The sequence below is a fragment of the Cydia amplana genome, chromosome 2, assembly GCF_948474715.1.
Source record: "Cydia amplana chromosome 2, ilCydAmpl1.1, whole genome shotgun sequence".
Taxonomy (NCBI): Eukaryota; Metazoa; Arthropoda; class Insecta; order Lepidoptera; family Tortricidae; genus Cydia; species Cydia amplana.
This window is the reverse complement of record NC_086070.1, coordinates 1,745,118-1,765,596: the sequence shown is the minus strand read 5'-3', so window position 1 is coordinate 1,765,596 and position 20,479 is coordinate 1,745,118. Positions and strand designations below refer to the sequence as shown.

Sequence of the window (20,479 nt, the reverse complement as noted above, 5' to 3'; positions counted from 1 at the left end):
TATACAATTTTAAGGGTAACCTGGTCATCATCCTGGATGACTCAGGCTAGACCGGACTGGGGCCGGACCGGAGGTTCCAGAGCTTCCATTTTCTATGGAAGGCATACTGTGGTCACCGCTTAGCCGTAATAGAAAATGACATGTCGAACGCCCCGGCCCGGGCACGGCCCGGTCTAGCGCGAGTCATCCTAAAACCGATACATTTTATACGTGTTTTAAGACAGGGCATGCTCAACGTGACATGACCTACTTATTTAAACAATAAATACCTTATCTTGATTTCTAGAACCCGATTACGCGTGATTAAGTCCATTTTTTTTAATCCCTACGCCTAATAGGCTTCAGGGTATATTACAGGTAAGGTTAGTATGAAAACGCGCTTGCTTGAAAACAAACGGTTTTATGAGTAGTGGCTATGTGCGAAATGTGTGGTGAGGGAAATATATGTGCTGAAAGTTGTGGCAATTGGTAATGTAAATTTTCTTGATCTCAAATATTCATAAATTACATGGTTATCAGTGTTATCACACTAGTGCAGGTCGGTACGCCGCTCTGGTGTTAAAGCAAGACAGTATTAGACACGTATAGTGAAGTCTCGCTCGCACACCGCGGTGGCTTGCGGATCCGCATCCAATGTCGAGACATATACAAACGGGCGTTTCGTCCTCATTTTAAAACTACATGTTGGATTGTAATGAAACTTTGCACATACAAATAATACAATGACATGAGGTATATCTATTTACCTATGCCTATAATTAATTTATATAGCTCCAGCTTAATAAGCTTATATAGAGCAAAAACAAGTTTCGTATGAAAAACCATAGAGAAATACTTATGGAAAAACTTAAAGTCGCTAGAACCTTAAACTAAAAGTGGGTCAGCGCCTCAAACACAATTGCGTGTAATACTTACGAGTAGGTAATACCGAAACCAAATACCTAGCCATTTCTTAATTGTAGACGAGTTGTACATAAGGATCTAAGAAATCGCTCTTCGAAAATGACCGACTGTACAGCTCCGTATATAATATACATCAGCTACCACATAACATGTAGCGTTCAGCGCCATCTACTCCAGCTGTCCAACTAGGGGGCACGTTTTTCTCTTATACATTACAATTTTTCTAAAAACCATAACTTTTTACATAAACATATTATATAGGTACACTTACTTATACTTAGGGATTCAAGATGACGATAGGGAATATACTTTTTTACTGCTTTTATTTTGTTCCTTTGTCGTTAAAATCATGCTTTACATTAGTTCTAAATCGAAATAAAAACCCGCGAATGTTTATACATGCCAAGGAAATTATTTAACCAAACACCTAAAATGATTATCAAAACTATACACAGACAAGTTACTGCCAATGATCCGAATATTACGTAATTACACTACGTATGGAAAATAAATTAAGTAACCCTTATCTTAGCTAAAGCAAGTCGAAATAGTCACAAGTCAGTATTAAACACATTACACACTTTGGAATTAGTGTTTGTGAGATTTCCACTAAAAATGTACCACATTGTCGGTGGTTGATAAGGTTCATTTTAGATTGAAGCTTTACGGAAATAGCGCCATATTGACTACCGACAAGAAACCTTTTGGCATATTTAATATAATATTTATCAAACAAATCGTAAGCATCTCGTTACCCGGTTGAAGTCGGTTGTTTACTCCCGTCTGCAATAAATATAGAATTGCACTATCTAGTCTCTGACATAATTGTGTTTATTGCGAGTAGAGCATTAATTTTATTATAAATTATTTTGTAATGATAAATATAATGTTCGGAAGAAAAACAATAGCGTATTTGAGAATGGGATTCACAGAAAGGTATAAACTAATGATGCTATAAACATGTGTCGTGTGTTTTAAAATGTTTATCGTAACTATTTTGACACCATGATTTGAATACTTTAATAAACTTTTTCGTACCTACTCTTCAAGTCATTTGAACTACTAATTTGCAACCTAATATGCTTATAATAATTTAATTTTGTAGTAAACATTAATCATTTGCTAATGAATTATAAAACACTGAGTCAAACGTGCATTTAAGTATCGAATCGAAAACTACAGTTACATTTTATAAAGTTGAGTTATATGATACATTGCTTTATTCGTGTTTCAAATATAACTAATAGTGCTAATAATGTTTTACGTGAAACCAAGTGATCGTCTTAAAATATACTAATAATTACTTGCTGTCTTATCGTCATAAAACGTGACAAAATGTGCAGAATCTTAAAATCTACTCATGTTTTGATAAAAAATACTGCGCTAAATCTTACTTCCTTTCATTATTATATTTTATGATAGCTAATAGTGAATGTTGTTGTCAGTGAAATGAAGATGAAGAAATCGGTGCTTCTAAATAAATTGACACCTCCGAAAGAGAAAACCAGGATGGAAGTGAGTCTGGAAGATGCACTGGATTTAGCAGGTAAGTCTAGTAACTCCCTATAAACTTTAAACCGCTGCCGGTATAGGCTGTAAAGACAAAGATTTGCATAAACTACCGGTGGTTGGTTTTTTAATAAATACGTAGTGCCAATTTTAATTATAAAACTCCCGTAAGCCTAAAAAACTTCTTTTTGATAACAATTAAATCTTGTGATAACTCGTAAGTTTTGTCTTGAAACAGGCCAGGGGACCGATTTTTGAAATTCGACCGCTCGATTTCGTGTATTTCGGTCAGTAATATCTCCACTACTAGGCCTGTAAATTCTACTAATAGAATTGAAAACTAGTGGTCAATACCAATAGATTCCCAATTTCTATTACTCGTATTTCAAAAGTCTGCATTTCGCCGTTTTCCACAGATTTTCGAGTGACGAAATCGAGCGATCGAAATTCAAAAAGCGGCCAAGTGCGAGTCGGACTCGCCCATGAAGGGTTCCGTATTTAGGCGATTTAACACGTATTAAAAAAAAACTACTTGCTAGATCTCGTTCAAACCAATTTTCGGTGGAAGTTTACATGGTAATGTATATCATATATTTTTTTTAGTTTTATCATTCTCTTATTTTAGAAGTTAGGGGGGGGGGGGACACACATTTTACCACTTTGGAAGTGTCTCTCGCGCAAACTATTCAGTTTAGAAAAAAATGATATTAGGAACCTCAATATCATTTTTGAAGACCTATCCATAGATACCCCACACGTATGGGTTTGATGAAAAAAAAAATTTTGAGTTTCAGTTCGAAGTATGGGGAACCCCAAAAATTAATTGTTTTTTTTCTATTTTTGTGTGAAAATCTTAATGCGGTTCACAGAATACATCTACTTACCAAGTTTCAACAGTATAGTTCTTATAGTTTCGGAGAAAAGTGGCTGTGACATACGGACGGACAGACACACGGACAGACAGACGGACAGACAGACATGACGAATCTATAAGGGTTCCGTTTTTTGCCATTTGGCTACGGAACCCTAAAAATCGGCCCCCAGGCGTATTCATGATAATTTCCTCACAAACATCTAGTTACAAAAGCGGCCAAGTGCGAGTCGGACTCGCCCATGAAGGGTTCCGTATTTAGGGGATTTATGGCGTATTAAAAAAACTACTTACTAGATCTCGTTCAAACCAATTTTCGGTGGAAGTTTGCATGGTAATGTACATCATATATTTTTTTTAGTTTTATTATTCTCTTATTTTAGAAGTTACATGGGGGGAGGGACACACATTTTACCACTTTGGAAGTGTCTCTCGCGCAAACTATTCAGTTTAGAAAAAAATGATAATTATTACAAACCTCAATAATTATCATTTTTGAAGACCTATCCATTTTTTTGAGTTTCAGTTCTAAGTATGGGGAACCCTCAAAATTTATTGTTTTTTTTTTTTATATTTTTGTGTGAAAATCTTAATGCGGTTCACAGAATACATCTACTTACTAAGTTTCAACAGTATAGTTCTTATAGTTTCGGAAAAAAGTTGCTGTGACATACGGACGGACAGACAGACGGACAGACGGAACAGACGGACAGACAGACAGACATGACGAATCCATAAGGGTTCCGTTTTTGTCATTTGGCTACGGAACCCTAAAAAGTAGGTATTGTACGTGAAACTACAATAAATATTTCAAACTCTATTTTAGAAACCGTCCAAGAACAAAGGCTTTGCTATTAAAATTTGTCAGGCGCTAGAGTTAGACCAAGAATAAAACTGAAGCGATTTTGATAGCGCAGACTGTGCAAGTGTTGTTTTAAAGATCCAACTTCTATGAAATTATGACATATAAGTAACACTTGCACAGTCTATGCTATCTAAATCGCTGCTTTGTCTAACTCTATTTCTCTACCATATATTCCTTATTTTTCAAAGCGCTGGTGGCCTAGCGGTAAGAGCGTGCGACTTGCAATCCGGTGGTCGCGGGTTCGAACACCGGCTCGTACCAATGAGTTTTTCGGAACTTATGTACGAAATATAATTTGATATTTACCAGTCGCTTTTCGGTGAAGGAAAATATCGTGAGGAAACCGGACTAATCCCAATAAGGGCCTAGTTCACCCTCTGGGTTGGAAGGTCAGATGGCAGTCGCTTTCGTAAAAACTAGTGCCCACGCCAATTACTGGGATTAGTTGCCAAGCGGACCCCAGGCTCCCATGAGCCGTGGACAACGCGAGGAAGATGATGATATTCCTTATTTTTCAGGCGCTGGTAAATACCAAGTGTTCCACTGCGCCCTGATGCTTACAACTCTGTCGTCGGCCGTCATAGAGATGATCGGCAATGCGTTCATCCTGCCCGCGGCTGCCTGCGATCTCGAGCTGCCGGACACGCTCAAAGGAATTCTTATTTCCATGCCTAACATAGGTAAAAAGATAAAAGATAGTCTATTCAAGTAGGCATATACAGTGTGGAAAAATAAGTCGGGCCCTGGATCCCTCCACTACCTTAAATCTTTAAGTTGGCTCATTTTACTTAAAGGAGACATTCCTTTATTTTAAAAACTAATTATATCCAAATTGAAACTAATACAGTATGATACCTATGGTGCTTTACGCACCCAACGTCCCCTCCCCTCCCCTGACACAACCCCCCTTTTAGCATGAAATATATCCTTAGGTAAACTTCTTTATTAAAAGAAACTACCTACGGTAATACAAACACAAACCTTGATGATGAGTTTGAGTTCCTTCACTTGTTCAAATTGTCTTAATTATTATTGATGGGGTATTTAATACCTACAGTAGGCGATAAAAGCATAATTAGAGGTAAGTATCTATATCAATATTTTTTTGCTAATGAATATTTTTTGGCTTTCAGGTGTGATCCTAACCGCTCCATTCTGGGGCCGCGCAGCCGATAATTTCGGCCGGAAGCCTGTGCTGCTTGGTTCGGCAGCGGCCTCGGGCGCCATCGGCTTCGCCGCTGCCTTCATGCCAAACCTGATTACATTCGCGCTCTGCAAATTTGCTGCGTCACTGTTGTAAGTTGTAAACTTGACAACCCTAAAGAGACAAGAAATCTTGCTTTTTTGCATGCCCAAATCACTTGACCAATGCCGTTTTAAATTATATTTAAACTAACGACCCGTGCAAAGATGAGGCGGGTCGCTTGTTATACATAAACCTTCCTCTTGAATCACTCCATCTATTAAAAAGTTTTAAAAATCTAAGCATACATATAGGGACAGTCAGACAGCGGGAAGCGACTTTGTTTTATACTATGTAGTGATTGACTATATATTATGAAGTATACTAATTACTTTTTTTTTTCTTGCTGCATAATGCTCTATGCTATATGGTACGGTTACGCCCAGACTGCCAAGTGCCGCAAATACGCATTTCTGAAAACTAATTACGAATTTGCGGCACTTGCGGTCGAGACTTTTGGGCCTTGGTCGTCAGACATCAAGACATTAATAAAGGATATTTCCCGAAAACTTGTTGGGGTGTCTGGCGTAGGGTTTGCTCCCGGGAAATACCGGTACCGAAAGTACCGGGAATTCCCGGGATTTAGAGCCAAGCAACAAACCGGGATTTCAAAATTAAAATCCCGGTACTCCCGGGATTTTCGGGACTAAAATTTCCGGTACAATATTTGACTGCTTTCTGTTACTTAGCATGAAATATCATGTTTTATAAAGAAAATAAATATATTTTATCAATCTAAGGCTGATGGTAATACTTTTACGGCTGACCACTACATTAAAATAAATTTAAAGAAAAAGTCAATGGGTTTGACAATGCCGACAATATAAAATTGCGTAATTTGATACTTTAAGGCAGCGGTCGGCAACCTTTTACTAGCCAAGGGCCACATAGTAGTTAACGAAGTTGACGCGGGCCGCACTTTGTTAATATCTATGACTTTATCAGACATTGTCGTTTGTCAATATTACATGAGGCTCGCGGGCCGCAAGTGACAGGTTCACGGGCCGCGGGTTACCGACCGCTGCTTTAAGGGCATAAATGTTTGTACGATAAATAATTTTATACGAACAATTAGTTATTTCATATTTGTATACTAACTAGAAGCAAAAATAGAGACAATTTTGTAATTAATAAAATACTACTTTTATTTTAATTCAAATTCAATCACGGTACTTATAAGAAACTCACGTATGATGATGATATTTTAAATGAATTAATAATTCTGGCTGAATAATTTCTTGATTTGTCGTATTGATAGTTCTGTTATTATATGTTCGAAGGTCCACAGCCCATTTTGAACGCATGCGAAAATTATCATTTTTTTTATCCTTTTTACAAAACGTCTTACATATAAAAAAAAATGATGATATTACTGAGCCACAATTCAGTTTTTGCCAATCAACAAAGATAGTAAAAATATCATGTAGTTTAGGAAAAAAAAATTATATTAATGATTGTGTGACTTAAAGACACATATTATGGTACAAAAGAAGTGTGTACCTTCACTGTGCTAGTTTTTTATTGTTTTAAGAAAGATTCGTGGTCGTTTTACGCTTTTTTTTACTGAAAATTTATGTGAAAACTGATTTTTGAAGGCAGTCCCGAAAGTACCGAAAATACCGGGAAATCCCGGTTCCATTTTTGCCCGGTACCGAAAATCCCGGTTCTTTTAAACAGTACCGGTTCTGCAATCCCTAGTCTGGCGACCTACGAGCAGGGTCATATTTTGCCCAAAGACTAAGTTTAACCATACAGCGGGGAAATGCGTTCAGTGTCCTGGGGACTATGCCCCAGGTGACATTAGGTTTTGTATAAAATTAATGTAATACCTTTGTAAATATACTAATTACTATTTATTTCCAGTCTTGCCTGTCCATCATCTCTAGGCTGGGCGTACGCCAGTGAGCTCGTGCCTTGTCGCCGCAGAGACCTCGCCCTGCTCGTCATTAATGGCTTCCTCACCACGTCCTCGACACTTAGTCCATGTGAGTACCTAAGTGCCAGTTGCACCATCCGCACTTGACACTCTTGACAGACTGATCAACATCACCCGGCGCGCCGCGGCGGTTTACTATGAAACTTTCCATGACAAACAGTTTGGTGCAATCGACACTAAGCCATCGTCGTTTTACCAATTTACTGGAATAGGTATACACCTAGGGTTTTCTTTGTCAAACTAAGTACTATTAGTTAACTAGTAACTTTCATTAACAACAAAAAAACTGTGATGTCTTCAAAAATAGTCAAGTAATTTAACTTTTATATAAATTCCAAACAATTTCAGTGCTTGCCTGGGGCATCCTTCCCCTGAACCTGCCTGCCGCAGTCAACATCCGACCCTGGCGCCTTCTCACAGCCGCCTACGCGTTCCCCCTACTCCTCGTGGCTCTGTGGCTGACCCTGGCCAAGGAGAGCCCTAAGTTCCTGATGACCAAAGGCCGGCAGGAACAGGCCTTGGCTGTGCTCAGCCACGTCTACTCCGTGAATACTGGGGCGCCATCTGATATGTATCCGGTAAGAATGTACTTTCCCCTCATCATTCTATTTCTTTCTAATTACCTAAGTAAGATCGGGCTCCGCTTTTAGCAACCTAATTTAGCACAGGCAGATTTTTACATAAGCTACTACCATCTGATCATCCAAAGCAGAAGAGAAACTAGTCCTAGTACGAGTATTATGATCACGATGCTTTTCTTCACCGTAGAGGGATATCAAGTGATATTTCGTAAATACGCACGACTCCCACCAGCCTACGCATTCTAACTATTTCTGATGGCTCTGTGGCTCACCCTGGCACAGGAGAATCTCAAGTTGGTGATTCCTTCCAACCTAAAGAAGAAACTACCAAAATTAGGCCTATCAAATTTTCCACACAATGTAGTCTAGAACTCCTAATTCATACCTCTACTTGTTAACTGACGCATGACTTGTCATTTCAGGTAACATCCATCAAAAAGTGCGGTCACAGAAAGGACTCGTCATCAGAAGAAGGCTCCAGTTGTGAGCTGGCACCGACGCCAAATAATACGACAGTCTGGGCCTTGCTGCGGCCTCCTCATCTCAAGTGGCTGGCTCTGTCTGGGTTCCTCATGTTCGGCCTCTTCTCATTGTAAGATTTAAAATATTATTTGTGGATTCTTGGAATGTGTATTCGCTGTGCTGACATCTACGTACTAAAACTTATCCCCATCGTTAGTTCAACTAGCCCTTATGAGTTATATGATCTCAACATTGACAATATCTTCAGAGATTTAACGATCATCAGTTTATCTGTGCGTAGCCGTAGTGCAAACCAGCCTAAGACGACAAACATTTATTCCAGGTTAAACGGGCTGTTCTTGTTCGCCCCAGACACCATCAACAAAGTTATGCAAGGTGCTGCCGAAGAAGAAGGTACCCTGTGCCTGCTGATGAACCAGTCTGACAATCAGGTGACTACAACTTTCTCAGTACGTAAAACCATTTCTTTCTTGATAGGAAATTTCCTCACTGATTGATTTCTACTTAATTATTCTCTGTATGGATTTTTTTGTATTTTCTAACTTAGAATTTTCTTAGACATTCCTAACAATAGTTAATAATGTGTTGTGAGGTGTATATGTAACTCAATAAGCTAGAATATGTATAAAAAATAACGTAACAAAATGCTTTTACTGGTATTCAATCAAACCCTTTCATTTATGGCAGTCAGGAACCCTTCCACATTCCGGCCTCAGCCACTTGGTCACTTTTTTCTTCAGTTTATAACACTCGGGAATTTACAAGATGAAGATATTTTCTTTTACTTCCAGACATCATCCTTGACCTGCGTGGACAGCATATCTGAAAACACCTTCATCATAATGGCGGTGACCACCGCTGTCTACGGCGCTGCCGTGATGGCGGTGAGCCTGCTGCCAATATCCAAGAAGAATCTCTTGGTCGGCATGTTTTTGTGCGTGGGAGTTACGTGTATGTTGGCGGGACTGTTGAAGAATAGGTAAGACATTTTACCTATGAGGTACTTCGAGCCGTCTTCTAAATGAGAACTGCAGCAGCAACTGTTATAAATGCTTATTCCTCAATTAGCAGTGACTTGGAGGCGGTCTTTTATTTATAAGGCGTTTATTTTAAGTTTATTTATAGATAGTTTGTATTATTATTTTTATGCTTAAATTATTTACTTTCCTCAATTAATAATGTTGTAAGTTTCCTATTTATCTTAAAAGTACACTCATAAAAATCCAGAGCCGTTTGTGTATGCACTGTGCATATCTAGGTACTTAAGACAAAATTGTCACTATTTCTGATCAAACGACCTACTTCAAAACATTCTCAGCATAATTTGTAGCTTTTAAACCAGTTTTCACATCAGGGCGGCAGACGTGTTGACATCGGCCCCTCAGATCATTGCCCTTGCCATTGACTTTTAACTATATATGACGTCACATAATCTACCCATTCTAGTGACGCCATGTCACCTTATATACCTCTCCTACTCCCTAAATGCGTGTCGTTGTGATAGATCATAATATTGTGGCTCAACAAAATTTAGCTTGAATAAAAGGTCTCTATACTTATGTGTTGAAAGTCACTGGTAGCTTAGTAGGAGGAACGGGTCGATTTCCAATCTGGAGTTGCGGGTTCAAACCCCGGCTCGTACCAATTAATCATTAGAGTAACGTATGATATTATGAGCCCATTGGGTCCCACTACCGGACAAACGCCTCCCTCCTATTTTCCCATTTGTCACAAGACAGATATATCATAATTCCCAATTTTTCCAACGGTGATTCTAATGAACCATTATTCCACAGGACGGCAGCAGGGGTGTTGATGTCGGCTCTTCAGATCACTGCCCTTGGCATTGGTCCCCTGACGGCATATGCAGTGCAATTGTTCCCGACTAGTTTGAGGTAAAGGGCTATTTACTATTAAACCAGTTTCGACAGAAGACGGTGGCAGGAGTGTTCATGTCAGTCATGAGGTCACTGCCCTTAGCAATATAGCGTCCTCTGACGGCATATGAGCTCTAGATTATTGGCCTTGGCATTGGCCTGCGCAAGACCTGTGCAGTTCAACTCTTTCCAACCTGTTTGATGTGTACAGCCTTTCATAACGTACTAGCGACCCGCACCGGCTTCGCACGGGTTAACAAATTATACATAAACCTCTTCCTCTTGAATCACTCTATTAAAAATAAAACCGGCCAAGTGCGAGTCGGACTCGCGTTCCAAGGGTTCCGTACATTAAGTCCGACTCACGCTTGACTGTTTTTCCTGTCATCTACAGGTAAAGAGCTATTTTGTGTATTTTTTTCAAAATTTTAGACCCACTAGTTTCGGAGATAAGGAGGGGGGAATGGTCATTTTTTGCCTATTTTCTTGAATAACTGCTAAACTATTTATCCTAAAATTATAAAAAAATATATATTTGAGATTCTTACAATGAGCTCTTTCATTTGATATGTAACACGATATAGTTTCAAAAACTTTCTTTTTTAATTTTCTCATTTACCCCCCAAAAATGGTCTCCTTATTTAAAATTCATTTATTTCCGTTACACGTCCATCTTTGGGTCACAAACACATATGTGTGCCAAATTTCAACTTAATTGGTCCAGTAGTTTCGGAGAAAATAGGCTGTGACAGACGAACGGACAGACAGACGCACGAGTGATCCTATTAGGGTTCCGTTTTTTCCTTTTGAGGTACGGAACCCTAAAAACCTTTCCGTGTGCCCAAGGACCGTTGCAATTGAGAGCTCGCTCGAATTGTTTTGGTTTCAAGGGTTATTGCCTGGTTGTATCCTGGTGTACCTTGCTTACATTATTTATTTCCACGAGCTACCCCGTTTTGAGAGGAAATCATCATTTTGAAAACTTAAAGCATATAAGAGTCGCAATAACACTTATCTGATTTAGCTCTCTTAATGTGTTATTTATATTTTTCCTTTCTTTTTATTTTATTTCTTTCATTATATTTATTTTATAGCTACTCGTATAATACCTAAATTTTGCTTTTATCATCACATTACGTGTTGTAAATAATTTCTAGTTTAATTTTTTTTTTTGAATGCGTCAAATGTATATTTTTTTATTGTGGTTATTTATTTTTCTTGTTTCTATGTACTCGAAATTTTAGATGACATAGCATATGTTGCATGTGCTTCCGTATTGGGTGACGTGTGACGAGCACGCGTGACGCGGCCTTCACAAGTCTGGTGCATTCCATTAAGGCCGTGCATCGAAAAATAACAGGATCTTAGAAACGTGGCAGTGGCTAGCCCCGGAAACAAACAGTAGTGATTTTCGGATATATGTTTCTTGACTATATGATAAGTGATTTCGTAGTAGTCGAAACACGAATGCTTAAAATTTTCTCGATAGAAAATAAATCCAAACTTACGTGTTCATTTTTCGGTTTTAGTTTCGTGCAACTAGAAAACACATCCCTAACCAGCACAATCCACCTTACAGCAAAGGTTTTCATCTCGTCTTAACTTTCAAAGAACTAAATATTAACTTATTATCCTTTACCGATGGATTTATTATCGATTTTTGATTTCATGAATTCAACAGCAAACGCCCATTTTACGCAGTTCGGTTTCTCTTTCTGTCATGCGTCAAAGTCATAAATGCATCCTTTATGCCAGTAATGTTAGATGGCCGTCGTGCCTCAAAGAGGTAAGACCTATGTCACTTCGCGCAGCGCTCCGAATTACGTAAAATTTTAATATCCAATAAACGTTGAGTCGTAACTCCATTGAGTAGTAACGGAATCGGAGGTAAACCTATGATGGTGCCTTCTTACAGGCCTATATGTTACGCATGTGTGCGTGTTTGCTTAGCTACGTCATGCTACGTCGAAATCTATACTCTTTGTCAGTTACAACGGGTTAGGAAATTTCGACAGATATTGAAATGTATCGGTAGCTGTTTGGTATATAGCCATCAGAATCTAACCGTAACTTTTTGCTTTATTTTTGTTTGAAAATAAAATATCTATAAGAATATATTTTTTGCTTTTTTTCTATTGTAATGATAAAAATAAATCTAGTATGTTTCATGCTCAAATAATTTAAAATAATTGAATAAATATTATAAACTAATTGATATTATTCGTTTTAATTATTATATTATTAAGTTTGTTTGAATAAAATATTTTATTTCAATAATACGAAAAGTTATTATATTTAAGTACCACTAAAAAAAGTCCCTACTTACAAAAACTCACTTGCACGGGCCGGGGTTCGAACCCGTGACCTCCGGTTTGAAAGTCGCACGCCACTACAATTTCACATAAGTAATTTACAATGACATGATACCGTGGAAAAAGTGAATATTACAATGTACTGTGTTACTATCATTTTATAGTTTATTTTGGCTTGACAAGGAGGAATGAGAAAAACGTGCAGAGCGAGAGGATTAAATCTCTCTGTCCCTTTCTTAAAGTAGCCAATCCTAATTATGACATCTGTTTTGATATTAATTCTTTGAACATAATTTGTCGATGTTCTTTTTTATATCATCGAGAAAGATTTTTATTAAAAAAATGTGTTGAATTTATATGTTTTATTTATGTTTTTTTGGCATAAATTTCATTACTTTTGACAAATTTTGATTGTGATGACAAACGATTTGATGTGATGTGTGAAACGAACCATGTGATCAACGATTTATCTAATAAAACTTCATTTAGTCGAAAAAAATAGTTGTCTACTACCGGGTGGAAAAAAATTATGGGCCCTGGAGGGAAAGTGCCTTAAAACCTTAAGTTTGCTCATTTTACTTAAATGAAACATTATTGTTTTTTAAAGAAACAACTGCATTCAAAGATTTTTGAAGTGAAAACTTCTTTAGCGGCGCTAGGCACTTTTTGAGGTGGGGAAAAAATGATAAACTCGAGACAGTGTAAGGCGATCATGTGACCGTAAGGTTTAGATGGCATTTAAATCAATAAAGAAAAACTCAATGACATTACATGAAAAAGGTTATAATCTTGTACGGGCTGAAATACGAGGATCTCACAGTATTATAACTTTATATCACTCAAATATAATTCAATAAAGCTACATCTTGATGAAATCGCTAATAAAAGTGAACTCTAGTACTGGTGAATAAAACTCAAAATATCATGACCAAATATATTTAGATGCGAGGTCTGCAAGGTAACTTTACAATTTCTATTCGAATTTTAAACAATTAACGCTATAAATTTGAATTTCGAATTTTAAACAAGCTCACTGACCAGCAATTTCGGAACCAAAAGTTTTCAATAGAAAGGAGGATGGGTCATTTATACATAGTGCTGCAGACATTTTGGACTAGTCATTGAGTTTTCACTTCTGTCGGCACTCCCGGAATGCAACACGTTGTTTTTTTTTTTAAATTCGCTTAGTCGCGCCCGGGAATCGAACCTACTTTTTCCACACTGTATAAAAGAACACAAATGCTTTTCTTCTGGTAACTTAAATGTTCTATCTATCTTGGTGATATGTCAATGCAATCAAATAATCTGAAAAAATAATAATAACCCAATTTATGAATTCCGTTCCTTCAGAAAAATGCGAAATGTACGTACAATTTTTAGGGATATCGTACTTTTCCCAGAGACAAATTTAGTTGGCTAAGACACATTTTCACTGATTTGGGGTCTGTACTAAAAATCTAACATAATATGATAAGGACTTAATCGTTTTAAGCTCAAGAGTGAGTTTTCCTAAAGCTTTTTCTAAAAATTATGTCTTTATTAACGTTAGGAGTGCACTGCAGCATGTCAAATGTATGCCAAAATGTCAAGGGAGAGAACAATAAATTAAGTTTAAATTCCACTTCCACTCATCAGCAAAGTGATATAAGTATATCAGCAGTTTAAAGTTATTTTAGATTACAAAATTAGCGCATCAAAAAAATCAAAGTGCATAGAAAAAAAGTCTTCAGGAGACTTTTTTTCTCATAATCAGTCATAATAAAATTGATGTCTCTTGGGTCACCAGAAAAGTCACCAGGGAGAACGATGACCCAAATCACATTTAAAAGAAAATGTAAATTTTGTGTACTACCTACGAACATTTTTCAAAAAACTATGTTTTTATAACATATTAGACCCAGGATAGATCTAATACCTCTTTTCGTACCCCGGATAAAATGGTCGGCGACTAAAAAAGTAACTGAAACGTTACGTTATTAGGTTCACGATGCCGCGTTGTACCCTTGCCTTCGTTGCGATATGTTTGGTAAGTCAGGAGACTTAAAAAATGAGCCATGATTTTGGGACATATTAACAAATATTTTTTTGAATATATATTAATTTTAGCGGACTTTAATAATTTACCAGTTAAATTAGATGTAAATACCTTTTTAGTTAATCGTTAATATGATATATTAGTAGCAGTAAAACACTTTATTGTACAAAAAGACACATAAAACATGAAAAAACACACATCCTTCGTATATGGTAGAATATATTTTTCACACTTATAAGTAAAAACCAAAACCGATACGCGATTGGGATACGCTCTTTTTGTATGGGATAAAAAAAATTCTCCTGGGTCACCAAGAAAAATCGACATATTAAAATAATTCAGTTCGTTTTTAAGTTCTAGTCAGATTGACTTTTTGGTTATTTGAGATAAATTACAATAACGCTTAGATTTGAAAAACATGATTTTCTATTTTGTTGCGATCGACCCGGGTAATAAAAATACGGCGAAGTTGTACTTTTGTTTGTTGTCGTTGTAAAATGTATTAAAAAATAATGTAGGCTCCCCTGACAATTGAAATTCAAAATTATCCAGAAAAAGCGGCCAAGTGCGAGTCGGACTCGCCCATGAAGGGTTCCGTATTTAGGGGATTTATGACGTATTAAAAAAAAACTACTTACTAGATCTTGTTCAAACCAATTTTCGGTGGAAGTTTGCATGGTAATGTACATCATATATTTTTTTTAGTTTTATCATTCTCTTATTTTAGAAGTTACAGGGGGGGGGGGGACACACATTTTACCACTTTGGAAGTGTCTCTCGCGCAAACTATTCAGTTTAGAAAAAAAATATGTTAGAAACCTCAATATCATTTTTGAAGACCTATCCATAGATACCCCACACGTATGGGTTAGATGAAAAAAAATTTTTTGAGTTTCAGTTGTTCTAAGTATGGGGAACCCCAAAAAAAATTTTTTTTTTCTATTTTTGTGTGAAAATATAATGCGGTTCACAGAATACATCTACTTACCAAGTTTCAACAGTATAGTTCTTATAGTTTCGGAAAAAAGTGGCTGTGACATACGGACGGACAGACGGACAGACAGACAGACAGACATGACGAATCTATAAGGGTTCCGTATTTTGCCATTTGGCTACGGAACCCTAAAAATGAGTGTTTCAAAAAGGCACCCTGTATTCCTTACATAACTAAATAATCTCTTATTCAATAAAACATAATTACTAAACACTGTGATTTATTTCAAATAAATGCAAATCGATCGGATAAAAGATATTAATACCTACCTATACAACAATGAATACGAGTACAGTCAGCTGCAATAATATGTTACACACCGAAGGCCGTTTTGCGGTAGATCATGTTAGATCTTATTTGTAGAGCCATAAGAGCGTGTCACATATTTTTGCGGCCGTCGAAGAGTAACATATTATTGCAGGTGACTGTACCTATGAAAAATTCGAGGGTTAAAAAGTATTTCAACCAAAGCATTTATAATAATAACGACTATGGACGCCTGCAACCCCAGGGGTATTGTAACCCCATAACAATAAGGTTGAAATTTGCATTTAGTGACCGCAAAGTCAGGTGAGCGTAATCAAGTAAATCTGTTTTCATCATATTTTATCAAAAATAATCTCTTTTCTGTTCTTGTGCTATTTTCTTATTATCAATACTCTTAACTTATATGCTATATACGCTGCTGCTTCTATGCTGTTAACGTCTTCCAAAACAACAATAAATATGCAGGTTTATGAATTAATTATTTTATTGTTTGCTATTATGAACAAGTAACAACGCCATCTGTTTCAATTTTTTCCGAATTTAAGTTTCTGGCCGACCGCAGCGACCGCGTATAATGGTAGTTAACTTCTGTAACGTTAGATGGTGCTAAAAGGTCACACAAACTTCACGTGGGGCGCGAAGCGTTTCCATGTGTGCGTGTTAGCGGGGAGGGAAGAACTAGCGGGCGTGGTTTACGAAGCGCCAGACGCGGCTGCAGTAGGCCCTTAATCATATGTTTAAGTTGATTAGTAGTTAGTGTTGATATGTTTGTGTTACTTTGTATGTTTTGTTGTTGTTGTTTACCAATAGGTAATTTGTTGGAATATTTAAACGTGCTTATCTTACGTTGTGCCGTGTGTCGGAAGAGATAAAATTACAGAATAAATATCAAAATAATTATTAGCCTGCATTCAAATGTTGACAACATCAATGTTGTCTCTCAGTAAATATGTGCCCAGTTGAACTTACATGCAGTAACCTTAATTTTGCTAAATTCTCATAGACGTTTACTTGAGATGAGTGAGATATGGGTTTAGGTCTTTCAGGGAGGGTCGTGCACATTAATAATAAAGGATGAAAGCCTCACGCAAGAACGGTCCGGGCCCGGGCCGCGGCTTCCGACGCTTCGTTTTCTATGACGGGTAGTCGGTGATCGCGTAGCGTAATGCTTTCTATAGAAAACTGAAGTGTTAGGCGCCTCGGCCCGGGTCGACCGTTCTAGCGTGAGTTATATATCCCAGTGTCAAATTGTACTGATAACCATGGTAACTCTAGGTTTAACCGGTTTACCCCGGGTTAGTGAATGGTGCAAGAGGCCCTAAGCGTATCTGCTGGCTAACTGTCCAGTCGGACTTGCTGAAAAATACTTTTTCACCTCAGCAGCTCGAACAAGGGTACTTTGCTACTTAAAAACAGTGAGCAAAATCGCATTTTGCTCACTGAGTGAGACAAAATGACATTCAAGTGACCTTAACATTCAAATGTCATTTCAACATGCGGGGTCTAATACAAGTTCGAAATACTTGGATTTTATTATCTCTGTCCCTTTCACGTCGTTAGCAAAAAGAAAGAGACAAAAAAATTTTCAAACGACATTCAACGGTATATTGACGGTTTATAATAGACCCCCGAAAACCGTCAGAACGCATCGTTCCAAAACACATGCAAGTATGAATTCTTAATATGTAATTAATGAAAATAAAGTTTCAGATTTGATAAAAACTGATAAAAACACTATATTTTACGTAATTTATTGTACTATTAAAATAATGAACTCAAAAAATACACAGTATATCACGTAAAATAAATAATTATACTTTTAAGAATCTCTACAATAGTTTACAAATAGTAAGTATCCGTAATTCGGACCGTATCTTACAATGTTTTTTTTTTTACAAAAAAAAAGTTGCCGATTCAAATGTCAATCAATTGATGGTCGTTGTTTTCATATATTACCTATTTTACTGAAATTTACTACGTTTGTTTGTTTGTTTTTGTGTTTGATTGCGGTAATTATACTTAATTGTTAGTATATCTTAAGAAACATGACTAAATAGGTAAGTGATGAAGAAGGATTACATTTTTCGGGTTGTCTAAATGTTCTTACTGCTGAGGTGAAAAGTTTTATGAACTACACGAGATCAAAGTTATTTACATCTCGTGCGCTTTTGAGTCCCTTACTACGCTCAAGATTCTAAATTAGATTCACTCGCTACGCTCGTGAATCTACTATAGAATCTTTCGCTTGCACGGGACTCAAAATAAGCACTCGAAGAAATATCAAACTTTGATCTCTTGTTGTACAAATAACTATTTTATATTTACGATTGTCATATTATCATTTGTGATTGGACGTAATGTACGTGACAAAGATAAACTATACACGGTGGGCCCGAAGAACAAAAAGTCCGAGCTTCATCCATATGTAGATCCCGATACTGAATTGCAGTAAAACATTACGCAAACTCATAGTCAGAGTTTTTTCAATGTTCTGTAATGTTTTGACCTCAGGGGCACAGCGGTAGGGGCAGTCCTGATGTGCGGGCGGCTCGGCTCGGTGATCGGCGCCAGCGCGGCCGGTGCGCTACTTGCAGCAGCATGCGCAGCCACCTTCCACGGATTCACTGCCTTACTCTTCCGTAAGTTACATCCAATGACATGTTGGAGGCAATATTGAGGGGAATAGTAGGAAAGGTTGACCTGTACGGATATGATGACTTGTCTACGTGACAGCGTGATACAACGTCTCCTTCACTTTCTGCCCCGCGGTGTTAAAAAGTGACAGTTATTTCATCACGTGGATAAAGCCATCCATAATACGCCCGCTGGACTCATTGGGAATTGCAGTAGATATTGAACTATGTGTATTTTTCCACGGACACGAGCGTATAGTTTTTAAATAACTCATAATGTCTTCACTGTTTCTGCTGACGTGGGGCTTAATACTCAAAGCCCTATGTGAATAGCCAAGCTTACGTCATTTTAATGTGTTAGATATTTGTCCCGGTATATCCCGGTCGCAATAAGTCTCTACTCGTTGTTGTGATTTATACACACACCTGCATTTGTCACATCTCTTTTTCAGTGTGTGCAGCTCTAAGCCTCCTCCTACCAGGTGCGCAAAAATCTCCCCCCAGTGCCGCCCAGTCTGAAGCCGAAGGTTGACCGTCGCGACATCTAGAGTGGATGTTAAAAATACTTCACAGTAGTGCTTCTTTAAAAAGAACTTTTTTCAAAAACGAGTTCACTGACAACGACGCTTAATGCTAGACAATCGAAATATTAGAAAATACTTAGAGTCTATGCGGAAAGAGAAGAGACGTGAAATGTATGGGGCCCAATACATTCCACGATTCTTCTCTTTCCGAACAGACTCTAACATTTTGAACCTTTTGTGCATCAAAGAAAGGGACTTCATTCAGCTTAGAGATTGGGTATTTTTGAGGTCCTTGCCGTAAGTCTTCAGTAGAAAACTTTCTCTAGACATGTTGACCGATGAGATGTCGAAGATGTATCATAAGTTTTATTTAGACTGGTACCACAACCTATAATCCTCATTTCCCTTATAGTTGACATTTTAAAAGGCCTTCCGGACTCGGTCAGTTTCCAAGTCACTGTAGTTAGCCTAGAGCCCTAGATGGACTTTAAATATTAGGTATATAGGAATGACGATATAACGGTGGTTTAAAATGTAAAGTAATACCTACGCAATAATTCTATGTCATGACATTATTCTGGATATAATGATATAAATAGCGAACTCTCGCTATCTATATGAGTGCTTAGCAATAGATAATCAATTAATAATGCTACACTGCTCTCTAGTAATAAAATCATCAATATAAATAGTCTCACTTTATATCAAAACTAAAAACGAATAAAACAGTAGGTAAAAGGAACAATCGGGAAACCAAAATTAAGTAATTAATATAAAATTGGATTCTTATTTTTTCAATTGTAGATAAGAAAATGTTTTATCATAAGAATCTAGACACATATCATCAAACGAATAACATAAATACCTATAATTAGTTATTAAGTTTTAACTATAACCTAGGAAAGCAAAGGCTTCATACTTTTTGACTCTACTATATGTATCTCTAGTGTGTTGCCATGGTAACTAACCTATACGACTTGATAGTTCGTGGACTAACAATTAGTCTAATACCATTCCAGAAATGGGCCCCAGGATGGCCCCAGGTTGGGACCACACTCTACAAAGTATACCTAATTATAGAGTATAATTAGAGTAAACTAAATAAGTTGCCAAAACCTATGTTGATATAATATCATAATTATCATTATATATGTCACCGTAAAATTGTAAACACTCGTCATATTATAATCTCGCTAGTTACATTATAAACTGACGGTAGGAAGATTATAATCTAACCTAACCTAACCTACGTTAGATTATAAACTAACGGGTTCACAATCTTACGGTGTCATATATACCTTGCCCTGAGTATGTAGTCTCAGCCATCTCAGGAATAGTAAGTTAGTAGGGTACCTTAATTAAGATTAAGAACGTACAGGGGCCCGTTTCTCAAAAGCTTGTGAGTTGTAATACAAGCGAATGTCACTTTTTGACAGCTTTTGTTAC

The 20,479-nt window shown here is 37.2% G+C and overlaps 1 protein-coding gene across 1 annotated transcript; it reads left to right on the top strand.

The window, feature by feature from the left end:
• Window positions 1-1,791: 1,791 nt before the first annotated feature.
• Window positions 1,792-19,082, top strand: LOC134662009 (uncharacterized). Its single transcript, XM_063518249.1, has 12 exons — window positions 1,792-1,839; window positions 2,349-2,449; window positions 4,667-4,828; window positions 5,282-5,444; window positions 7,255-7,376; window positions 7,676-7,905; window positions 8,331-8,500; window positions 8,714-8,822; window positions 9,183-9,370; window positions 10,188-10,286; window positions 18,388-18,515; window positions 18,962-19,082. The coding sequence occupies exons 1-12, from the start codon at window positions 1,823-1,825 to the stop codon at window positions 19,039-19,041; spliced, it is 1,569 nt and encodes a 522-aa protein (XP_063374319.1). The 5' UTR covers window positions 1,792-1,822; the 3' UTR covers window positions 19,042-19,082.
• Window positions 19,083-20,479: the final 1,397 nt, after the last annotated feature.